The following is a 12,604-nucleotide window of genomic DNA, read 5'->3' on the forward strand; positions in this document are numbered from 1 at the left end:
GCATTCAAAAAGGGCCGTTGATTAGTGAAGGCTGAAATATAGACTTAATTTCTGCACCTGGTGATTTTGGAACAGCTTATAAAATAATACTCCCACAGTGATTCCTGTCTGTGGTTTGGCAGCTATTAACTCGACTGTTCTCTGTGCCCCTTCAACGGTTAACTCTGATGTATGATTTGGCTCTGTTTTAACAGCTCATATCATTTTTCCAGTGAGCGCTCAGTGACTGAAGATGACTCAATTAGCTCTAAATATATAGCTCTAATACTTTGCTCATACTGAGTAAATACATCAAATTTAAAAAATGAATCCTTTGAATGAGGCTGTAGCCTCTGTTATATAAAATCCAATGTGATTTCAGATGTGTCAAAAGCCATTTAACGATCTGAGGTAAGACATCATCTCTATTTCAAAACATCTCATCTCATGGGCAGAAAACTTGAACAACATACTGTTCCTCGTGGTGTATTATATTGCAGATTACAGACTGAGTAAAAGAATGTGGTCTGGATGTGAAAAAACCAAACATGCCAGAACAACAAATCAAACACACTTTTCACAGGTGTTGTTTTTGGAAAGTAAAAATGTGCATACACAGTCTCGTCTAATTTTTTTTTTTTAACCTTTATTAAACCAGGCAAAAATCATTAAGAATAAGCTCTTATTTGTAATGTCTAAGATGCTGTCTGTTTTGTTCTAATAACAGAATATCATGCAACATCACAACTTCTTGTGTTCGCATAACTCGGGAGATTTTGCAACAAATGTTTGGTTGCTAAACCCCACAACAGTCAATATCAGTCAGCTGGATCACATCGTAATGCAAACATTTTAGAAGCAGTTTTGAATGACTCAGAAGCAATAAATAAGGACACTACATTCTTTTTTAATTACAGTTTTGTTCTGTTTTTATTTCCAACTGCGACAATATGGGTTTTGGCAGGTACCTGTAGGTGCTATCCTCTTCTACTCGCACTGTTTATGGCCACTGAATCTTTTAGTGGATTGTACTTTCACCCCCAGTCCACACCCCTGCAATTAGCAAAGTTACTTAAACCGAAAGACTTGCACTGGTGCTACTGGTAGTTGCATCAATACAGATGGATCTTATTTACATTGGAAACAAACTCATTAAGGGCTTTCATAAAGGCTTTTTCCCTCACAAATTGAAAATGTGGATTGAATTAAACAAACATTTATACATCATATTTATGCAAAAAAAAGAAAGAAAGAAAGAAAGTTTAAAGACCAGGCCACTAAATGACAAATCCCTCAATAATTGTCATTTTTTCCGTGATGTCACCACGCTCATCCTTGACTTTTTGTTCTCACCCACCCAGAAATGACCACAGTGTCCATGGAGCCTATAGGAGTCGTAGTGGAGAATGGCGCCAATGTCACTGACCCTGTTCTTAACGCACACGAGGACACGGCCGCCACCCTGACCATCAGCACCATCCTCTCTGTCATGTGCCTGATTGGAGTCTTGGGAAACATTTACACTCTGGTGGTCATGTGTCACTCCATGAGGACTGTGGCTTCTATGTACATCTATATCATAAACCTAGCTTTGGCAGATTTGCTGTATCTTCTCACAATCCCCTTTGTGGTCAGCACACATTTCCTGAAAGGATGGTATTTTGGAAACACGGGGTGTCGAATTCTGATCAGCATGGACTTTCTGACCATGCACGCCAGTATCTTCACGTTGACCATTATGAGCACAGAGCGCTACTTTGCGGTGCTCAAGCCACTTGACACAGTAAAACGATCAAAGAGTTACCGGACGGCCATTGCTCTGCTGGCCTGGGCAGCTTCTCTCATCCTGGCCCTGCCGATGATTGTGAGCATCGAGTTAATGACAGTGGGCAGCAAAGCCATGTGTCAGTCCACCTTATCCCCACTGTCTTACAAGATATACATCTCCATCCTGTTTTGCACTAGCATTGTCGCTCCAGGACTGATCATTGGCTATCTCTATACCCAGCTTGCGCGGACTTACTGGGTTTCACAGACAGAACACTTCAAACAGACCAGGAAACTTCCTAATCAAAAGGTTAGTGCAAGTTTATTTTATGGGATATGAGAGGTTTGGGGGGGTTTCCCTGTTTATTTTAGTGGTTCTATTACCCAGGGGGCAAAATCCCAGTTTTTTGGAAAACAGACACAGAGCGTTGTAAAAGGTTTGACACCAGAAATGATATCTAGGAACTTCAAGGATTAAAACCTGGGTGGACAACCCGGTCAACTAGCTGCTGGAAAGCTACAGGGGGCCAAAACCCCTCTTCTTGGGTAATTTTGCTGGCAAAATTATGTAAATGCAAATATTTAGGCATGAAAAAAAGATTCTGGGGTTTGTTGCAACTCGATTTTAAGATATCACCCTCAACATCCCAAAAAAGACTAAAAAAAAGTATTGTTCGCCTGACAAATTCTCATGAAATTATTGTTTTTCAGCACTTTATGGAGAATATCTATGCCTAACATATACTGTATATAGAAAACTTCCTTAATTCAAAAGCTTCCATTTGAGTCCAAGATAGCCTTTCTATCTCAAAAGCCCCACTTGCTGTGGCCAACGGTCTTCTCTATCTATCTGTTCACTTTGGGGAGACCAGAAATAGAACGTAGTTAATGCATTGTTTGGAGACAGCCTGTAGCTTTCCAGTAGGTGGTAGAAAGGCTATCTTGGACTCAAATGGAAGCTTATGAATTAAGGAAGTTTTCTATATACATGTTAGGCATAGATATTCTCCATAAAGTGCTGAAAAATAATAATTTTCATGAGAATTTGTCAGGCGAACAGTACTTTTTTGTTGTTGTCTTTTTTGGGATGTTGAGGGTGATATCTTAAAATCAAATCTTTTTTTCATGCCTCGACCTATGTGTCAAGATACTCTCTGCCAAATTTTATAGTTGTATGACTATTTATGCCATTGTAGTACCTAAATATTTGCATTTACATAATTTTGCCAGCAAAATTACCCAAGAAGAGGGGTTTTGGCCCCCTGTAGCTTTCCAGCAGCTAGTTGACCAGGTTGTCTACCCAGGTTTCAATCCTTGAAGTTCCTATATCATTTCTGGTGTCAGACCTTTTACAATGCTCTGTGTCTGTTTTTTTGCTTTGCCCCCTGGGTATATAGTCCTCTCTGGCACAGAAACAACTTCCTTGGAATTACTGACATGGCCATGGTCATGGTTACAAGAAATGTCAGCATTAGGCAAGAAATTAAAAACCCTAAATTCTTCCTTTTATCTAGAACAGACCTAAGCTCTGTTGAGTCATTTGTTCTTAGTTGATAGTCTGAATCACTAGACATTGTCCTCCACATCTTCCCCAGTCTGCAAATCACATCCATCAGGTTGAACCTAATATACTGTATAAGATGTAGGTTAGGAAAGACTCTTACGTACAAACCTGACTCAACCTTGATTCATTATTTTTTCTATGAGAGTGGCTTGTAATGGCTGAAAACAGTTGCTATTTATGAGTCTTGCAGCATCACTTTGGTTCTCTGCTTGAAGCATTCCATTAACATGATCATAATCATTATTCTCCCTGACATAGCCCTTTTATTTTCCATTTCTTTCTTGCTCTTTCTTTTCACTTGTCTTTGTGATGAACTTGTTTATGTGTGATTTAAGGGATTGCCTGTACTATGGTTAAAAGCAACTTTTAAAAGTGCCGTTAACAATGCTACTAAGAATGTCTGAGTAGAAGTGACAACATTTATGAGCTCATATGACGTGACATCCTCACAAACACTGCATATTTGAAATACTGTCTGTTGTTCAACCACCTTAATTAGTACTGAGCTTGATAATTTAATGGCTGTGGTGGAAGTCCACAAGTTAACTCCTTGTTTATTGTGAAAATCTATACTTAAAGCAGAAGTACGTTTTGGCTAACTTTCTGTCAGTCGATGGAGTTAGCAGTCCCCGCCCTCGTCCCTACGTCACCACATTCACGTGCATCCCTTGGCTGCACACACAGAGAGGACCGCCCCTTTATGCTGTTCTCTCTCCTCATTGGTTAAAGGTTGTAGGATACAAGGAAAGTTTTCTCCTCGGCTTACAGCAGAGCAGAGTGACCGACAGACCCGTGTTTCAGACCAAACACTCTATAGAAGTGATTGCTGTCGGAAGATAGAACTATTTAAGACTTATATTAACACAAATATTCTGCTTACTTCTGCTTTAATAGTTCCTTGCTTTGTTCTTATGACCCCAAAGGTGCTCTACCTTATCTTCACCATTGTGCTTCTCTTCTGGGCGTGTTTCCTGCCATTCTGGATCTGGCAGTTGCTGGGTCAGTTCCACCCCTCGCTGTCCCTCTCCACCAAAGCTATGCGCAACATCAACTATCTGACCACGTGTCTGACGTACTCCAACAGCTGCATCAATCCTTTCCTCTACACACTGCTCAGCAAAAACTACAAGGAGTACCTGAGGAAGCACAAGCGCTCCTGGACAGCTGGCAGGTACTTTAACAGAAGGAGTCGTTTTCAGCATTCGTCTCACAGGTCATCATCATCCAGCAGTCAGCAGTGTACTGAGAGCTTCATGCTCGCACACACATCCTCTCTGAGGGCTCATACAAGCAGTCGATGAGTTAGGAGCCGCTTTCATTTGCCAAAATTTGGGATTTTGCAGCAGATGGGAAACAGCACCGTTTTCCTGCTTCTTTTTTCCATCTTTCCACGATTCATCAATTATTGATCAATAGCCTGGGATTCGACAGATGCTTTAGACTTGGCAGCTGTGTTGGAGGAAGACTATGAGATTACTGATGGCATTGATTGTTACCCTCTGACATGTCTGTTAATGGATTTCTACTTCCTGGTGTGCAGTGTGGACATGTCCATGTGTAAACTCTGCATCTTTATGTTTTTGTATGGAACAGTGTGGCAAAAATAAAATATTTGTTTGCATAGGGGATCCAAAAAAATGTTTTGGACCATGGAGTTCCAATCTACATTTGTCATGAGTAATCCACACCAAAAGCCAACTATCTGTGCACAATGAGGAAAACCAGTTCCCCTGTTTTAAGAAAAACTCCTTAGAGAAATTGGTTTCATGCTAGCTGTTTGTTGCTGACACTGTACTGCTGTGCAATATCTTTACCATTCTGTAATCTAATCAAAATCCAAAGGATTAGTCAATTTAATAGCCTCTTCTTCTTTGAAAACTAGTCAGCAGAACAGGCTGCAGTGCTTTACCTCATTAAATGAAGGGCAAAATACCTTAATGTGTTTTCTTTTGAAATACAAATCACTCTGTATATCTAATGTTTTTTGGTTTTGTTAATAGGAAACCCACTGTATAACAGATTGAGGGACAATTGTAAAAGACGTTGCATGATTCTTTGACACTTGTGTAAATGCACCATGCAGATAGAGTGGGTTAGGGTTGGGGATTGCATCACAGCTTCATTTTAAACTATTCACATAAAAGCTTTGAATTGTGACTTGAATTCCACCATATTGGAGATGTCTGTTTTTAGTCTTAAAAAATTGAAAAAAGTTTACAATAAATGAAGCTCATTCTATCAATTTAGACAATAGGCAATATATAAGACATACATAGGGACACAAGAGTGTCATTATAGAGCTTCATCAACTTGTTGATCCTTGTGTGGCCATGAAATTAAGTGGATCAGGTCAACAATGTAGGATTAGTGCACAATGCACATTAATGTAAAACATTTCTGGTTTCCACAAGAGCTGTGTGGACAAAGTGAGTGAGAGCTATTTTAATTGTCTTGGCGTATCATCTAAATTGGCAGCACCAAAGCCGCCACACCCATTGACATAAAGAAAAAACTTTTCATCATAAAGGTCTTAACATGAGGTTCAATAAATATGAAGTCCACATTATTCAAAAGACAAATAAATCTGATTGACAATAGCTGTGATATTGTTAATTGAAATAGGTGTGGAAATTGCAAAAACAATGCCAAAATTGACTAATCAAATCAAAATGGCCACGTTTCGTTTGCTTTATGGTTGCCTGAGATTTTTGGGTGTGTCTGGACATGTTGCACATGCCTACAATGTATTATTTATTTGTAAATTCAGAGAAATAAACAAATACGAAATTAATTTATTTCTCAGTGTTTTTGTAGGCCTACATGCATTTTCAAGACTGGTCTCAGAACCCAAATGCACTATTCAAAACTCAGTTCCAAAATGAACAGTCTTTTATTGGACAAGGTGCGAACAAAAAATGACTCTTTCGAGGAAAAACCAACAGTTAGGATAAAGAACAAAAAATGACTCTTTTGAGGAAAACTCTGCAGCTAAGAGAAGCAAAACAAAGAAGCAAGCAAAAGAGAAAAAACCTGACATAGGTAAGGGAGCCTGGCATGGAGAAGTCGCTGGTTCATTGGACAAGACGAACTGGCACAGAACAAAGGGAAACTATTCTCTATTGATTATAACATTTGTGAATATTTTTCATCACACTCTGTTTAAACCTGTGTGTTTTTCTTATCTCTTTTTTTTTAATTTACGGAGTTGGGCCCACACATTTTATGATTTGAATCTTGCGCATAGAGACACTTTTGGAGTAGATGAGACTGTGATCCAGCAGCACTGTTTATTAAACCTTTGCTGTGCTCTGTTTCTTTTGTCATGATGGAGTTCTTTATAGGTGAACAGATGAGGCTCAGACTCTGCTAAAAGCTTGGACATGTCACGTTCTGAATTACAAACCTGGCTGGTTTAGGTTTGCACAGAGGTGTAGTAATGTAATTGAAACATCAGTCTGCACAATATTGGCACTCAGATGACAGGCTGTATCAAGTATGTCCTGATTGCTTTTCAATATCTCCGTGCACTTGGCCACTTAATACATGCTTGCACACTATATGCAAATGTACGTTCCACCAGCAAAACGTCACCAAAGTGTGTGTGTGTAACCAAGCATACTCAGCCAAATGTGGAGAAATGGGACCGGGCCTCAGTATACACATATAAGGAAGTGGATACCAGGTGGAAACCATTAGGGCGGGGAAGACAATCAGACCAGCAGGGGAAAACGAGGAAGGGGTACGTGAGTCACCTGAAACGAGAGGAGAGGGACATTTCAAAATAAAACAGGAAACCACAAGACAATGTAGACAGAACAAAACAACACAGACAATGGTCATTTCTCTCACATACCCTTTCCAGTTTCCAGCATGTAAATACTATAGTTCAAGAAGGTATCCGCTGACTGAATTAGCTTGTGTTCTGCTATCGTCAACTGGTGCTGAACCGACCTTCTCTGTGGCCTTTGTGCTATGGTGAAAATTCTACTTCTTTTCTTCCTATTTACCAGTTAATTTGTGATTCTAAATTGCCTGTATGTGTGAATGCAAGCAGCGGCGTAGCCATCATTTTAGAAGTGAGGGGGACAAATTGTTCAAAGGTCTATTGAGTCTATTATCATCCTCTCGCATTCAATTGCACCTCTCCTTAGCAGCTAAAGAACCACACAAACAAACAGAACAGCACCAGGAAACCGACTTTAGCTCTTTAAAAATGACATACAAAGTCAAAATCTAAACTAAAGTTGCCAAACTCTGGTTGAGTTGACATAGTCCCCCGTGTACCCCGCATCCGCTACGCCCATGAATGCAAGTGCGTGTGTGTGGGTTGTTTGGCTGTGTTGTTGTTTGGCCCTGTGATAGCCAGGCAACCTGTCACAGTGTGGCATTGTTTTTTTCCTTGTTGTGCTCCTCTCATATAGTGACTTACTCACACATGCAATATTTATATTTTGTCAATGATTATCACAAAAAAGTTCAACATTCTTTAAACAATACAAAATGTTATAGAAAAATATATTGTGTACCAGCATATCACAAAAGGGCTGTTCAATCAGTACCCAAGTTAAGTAGACCAACAGCTGATTGAGAACATGATTACCACCTCTTTAAAGAAGTGATGTCTTTTACTGCAATTGGAAAGGCTCTACACTCACTCTGTATGAAACGGCTGATTCTTTTTACCTGGTTGTGGAGAGGACAGACCGTATGGGCATCCTGAGTTCAGAAATGGGAAATGTGGAAAATAACTCTCACTTCAACGGCAGAAGTTTAATATTCTGTCTGTAGTTAATTTGGCTTCTTATCTCTGTCAGTGATAAACTGTAGAAACTGTACATAAATGATGGATCAACTCTAGCACAGTAACCACTTCCACAGTTGAAAGTGTTTATCTATTTAACTTCATTATCCTTTTCTATCCTTCATTGTTAGTGTTCTAGACCTAAAAGATTTATGCTGGTGATTAAACGTTTCATCCTTTTGAACTCATCTTTTACTGTAAACTTATTCAAAAAGTCATTCTACTGTATATCACTGGACCCATTTTGTGTCGCCTAAGTCCATTGACTGATTTCCCCCCCCAAAATATGTTACAAGTCACCTAGGGCGACTCCTGTGCCCTATTACAAAAGAAAACGGTAAAAACCAGTGACTTCATCAGTGAAGTGTATGTTAGAGGGATGGGGCTGACTGAGTATAGGAGTGCGCACATGCTTGCGCGTTGAACAACATGACGGACCCAGGACAGCTGTGTGTAGTTATACTTCTCAGGTCGTGCAAACTTGCTCGTAAATACTTCTCTACTGACCCTGGTAAAGCATCTGGCATCTGGCCACAATTTGGCAACTGGGCCAGGGGGCATTAAAGCTCTTGCACAAGCAACAACAACACAACAAAAATCAGACCTCGTAATAGACGTCTACTGCACTGAACGCCTCTGAACCCGGAGCTTTTACTATCTTTCCTCTCTTCCTTTGATAAACTGCTATGCTTATGTCTTCACAGAACCAGATGATAAAGCAGAGTGGAATTTATTAAAGAGTGTTGCAATGCAGTGAACCCTGACAAAAACAAAATCTTTTCATGTTTTTGCTTCTTTGCTTTTACCGATAAGCAACCAAAATCTTACACAGGAAACAGGAATTTATTGCTGCATTGACCCTGAAGGGTCAATTATTTTTCCGATCCAGTTTAGATGAAACCGCGTCCACCAGCCTTGATGGCTTTGTTCCCATGGAGACTGTGCCCAGCTTGTCCCGAGAAATACGACAGCCAGAGTTGCTTTTATCAGACCAAAGATGAGGCAAGAAGTTACATTCTACGGTTTAGTAATGTTAACTTAAAGGTTCAGTGTGTAATAATTGGCAATGTTTATTGGCAAAATCTGAATATCCATGAATATATTTTAAGTATAGGCTATAAGTATAAGTGTAAGTGTATAATCGCTATAAAATAAAATGCATTTGGTTTTCGTAGCCTTATAATTCTTCTTTTTTATAAACATATAGCAAGGGTCTTGCTTTAGAGAGCATCACCATCTTGTGCTGCCATGTTTGTACAGCAGCCATAGCAGTAATCCAGCCAATCTAGTATCTGAACGCTAGATATCACGGTTTTACCCCCATATTAGGCTACACACTGGACCTTTAATGGCTGACAGCAGTTGAGGGGATGCTATTCCATATTTGAGTCAGTGACAAATAAATCATTTCATACATCTGTTTGAACACCGTTCTTTAACAAAAAAACAAAAAAATGAATGATGGATATGTCAGACAAGCAACAATGGGAACTGGAGTGGGGACATAGTCATCGACATAGTCATCATCTGCAATAATAGATGACGACTCTTGGGAGCGAGGGGGTTGGAAGCCAACTATACAAAGAATTTGACTGGTCAGAATTAGGTTCTTCAGGGCACCACTAACAACTTTTGTTTCCAAGTACAATCCCAGCAACAACTGCTGGAGGAACTGTGGTATGGTTGGTGACCATACTCATATTTTGGGACTGCCCGAAAATACAAATATTTTGGAAAAACGTCAAAGAAGAACTGGAAAATTTTTTGGCAGTGGACCTCCCTATGGACTCTTTGTCATTTTTATTAGATGTGTTTCCTGATATCCTGTTTACCACAGAACAATGTTATATATTACATATTTTGTTGATGATTGCAAGAAAAATTATTAGTACTATCAATTGGATGAAGCCTGACCCTCCCATGATCACTCAGTGGTTACAGGAAGCAAAACATGTCTACGTGATGGAATGACTGCCCAATTACAGCTAAAAGTGCCTGTTTTTATGAGAAGGTGGACCCCAGTTACCTCGCCTAGGACTATACACTTATACTCTATTCATTTATTTATTTTTTTATGATCTAAAATATCCCTTTTTGTCGAGTACAGAACTAGATACGATATGTGCTATACCCTTTACTCTGTGTGACAAATGAGACCCAATCTCAAGATGATTTTTTTGTATTCTTTTGTGATGTTAATTGCCTGTTAATGTGCATTAAAGGTAATAAAGTAAAAAAAAAAAGAAGAAAAAAAAAAAAGTAACACTTACATTAAAATGGCTGACATTCTGTAATTTCCATACACAGTATGTATGTGAAACACATCCAAAAGGGCTGAACTTAGAAGGTGCCTCTGAGCCATTTTGTCCAGAGTAATATGAATATGTAAATTTTCTCCAGTCCCGATGGGTGCACTGAGTTTCATGAGTTTTCAAACATGGGAAAGCTACCTAACAATAATAATAATAGGGTCCAATAGGGTTATTGCACCCTTTGGCGTACATAGGCCCCAACAGAGAACAAAAAGAAAAGTAATAGCCTAATCATTTAAATACATCCTCAACAAAGTCATACCTGGTCCTGGATCTCTGTCTGGTAAAATCTCTTCAGCACTGGGCTGCAGTCAAAACAAATCTGGTTCCAATAACTGTCACACGAGGGACTTGTCTGTGCTGCTCTTTTCCATTTTCCCCTACTGGTTGTGGTTCCAGTTATGAACACATGGATAAATATCTGAAAGTAAACACTGGTGCATACTGCGGTTTAGCCTTAAGATCACTTTTTCAGCAAGGCTTTAGAAGCATGAGGAATTGCAGGCTACCAGATGTCAGTCTCCTGAATGCTAAGCTTTTCTCGTCATTTCCAGCTGTTAGACTGATTACTGCTCTGACTGCATGTCAGTTTCTGGTGGTTTCAATGTCTTTATTTCCAGCACAAAAAGATTAAGTTTCAGTTACCCACTCTATAAATACTTTAACACACCAATGATAATTGTGCTCTCAAGAGCTGGCAGCAAACATGACCTCAAAGTAAGGTCCAGTGTCCAACCCTGATCCTGACGGTGGCATGGTTTCAGTCTGCTTTGTGAAATGAGCTTCAACTTGATCCAGTAAATTAATGAATTCAAAACCAATGTCCAAAAACGTCACATTCACCTGAAGATTTTCAGGTGCTATGTGCGTGTGTCCATATAGGAGACACTGTGAGACAGGGAAAAGATATTCTTCTGGCCCAGAGTTACCTCTAAGTCCCGCTCTGTCTTTTTTGAGTGGTTGCAGTGAGATTTACTGTTTTTGATATCAGTATCAGTGGAAAAAGTGAAACATATGCATATAGTATTTTATTATATCAGTGGTCAGTGTTACTTACTGTATATGAAATAAAGTAAAATAAGTTTTACTTAACTTATAAAGTAAAATAAGTTTTACTTTATTCTTTCCAAAGTAATAGGTTCACTTTATCATTTATTACCCGCCAAGTTCTGTTTGAGGTTTCTTCCAGTAAAATTGGGAGGTATTCCTCCCCGTCTCTCACCAAGTGCTTCTCTCAGAGAGAATGTCGGGTTTTTCTCCATAATAAATTAGGACTTGACCTTATCTCGCAAAGTGCAGTTTGTATCTATCTCTTAGTTGAAGATAAATTGTTACTCATTGGGTGATAAATTCAACTGGAATAGATGAAATGATATTTACTATCATTCCTTAGAGAACAGCTGGCACCTCTTTATTCAGCATACTTGCTATAATGAGATCAAGATCTAGATTCTTGAGCCACTAGTGGTTGCAGGTGCTCTTGGCTTATGGAGTGGTGCTGGTCTCCGAGCAGAAGAGTTAGTCTGGAAGGGAAGTGTGGCAAAGAAGGATCCTCATCCAGATCTTTTTTTTTGTCTCTTTTTTTTTTTTTTTTTTTTTTACAGAGAATTAGATCATCAGAATAAGGCAGCAGATGTCTGGGTCTATCTGTTCACCATGTCTGTGACACTCAAAGGATATAGGCATAGAATTTATGCTAAAATATTTATATTTTACCCAATGTTATTTATATTTGGTCTGTAAGACAGTAATATGACTATCTGCCTTTTCCACCACTGCATGGCAAGCAAGGTTAATAAAATTAATGGTTGCTTTATTAAGCTTTTAACTTTATTAATCCCAGAGGGGAAAATTAGTTTATAAGAACGATAAATCCCTGTGGTGCTGGATAAAACCTCACTGTCCTGTCATGATAGAGATGAGGTTCTAACAGAAACAGACAGACAGAGGTGTAAGGATTAGAAAAAATGTGAGTGACAAATATAGAAAAAGATTAAACATGAGGAATGAGAATAAACAAAAAGATGTTTTAACAAAGGCCTCCTTTGCATGGAAAAGTGGCCATGGGGCTGATTATCAAACTCAGTTGAGTTGTGTTTATTAGACTATGAAAATCACCAAATGCTGACACATTTAAACCTGTGGTAAAGTTATCTGAAATAAAAAAACAATTAAACCTTA

The 12,604-nt window shown here is 39.0% G+C and overlaps 1 protein-coding gene across 1 annotated transcript; it reads left to right on the top strand.

The window, feature by feature from the left end:
- Nucleotides 1-1,342: 1,342 nt before the first annotated feature.
- Nucleotides 1,343-4,611, top strand: LOC311003186 (urotensin-2 receptor-like; the record flags this gene model as incomplete). The annotated part of the gene is made up of 2 exons (XM_083994871.1): nucleotides 1,343-2,056; nucleotides 4,234-4,611. The coding sequence occupies 2 exons, from the start codon at nucleotides 1,343-1,345 to the stop codon at nucleotides 4,609-4,611; spliced, it is 1,092 nt and encodes a 363-aa protein (XP_083850997.1).
- Nucleotides 4,612-12,604: the final 7,993 nt, after the last annotated feature.

Source organism: Trachurus trachurus (assembly GCF_905171665.1).
Source record: "Trachurus trachurus genome assembly, chromosome: 19".
NCBI lineage: Eukaryota > Metazoa > Chordata > Actinopteri > Carangiformes > Carangidae > Trachurus > Trachurus trachurus.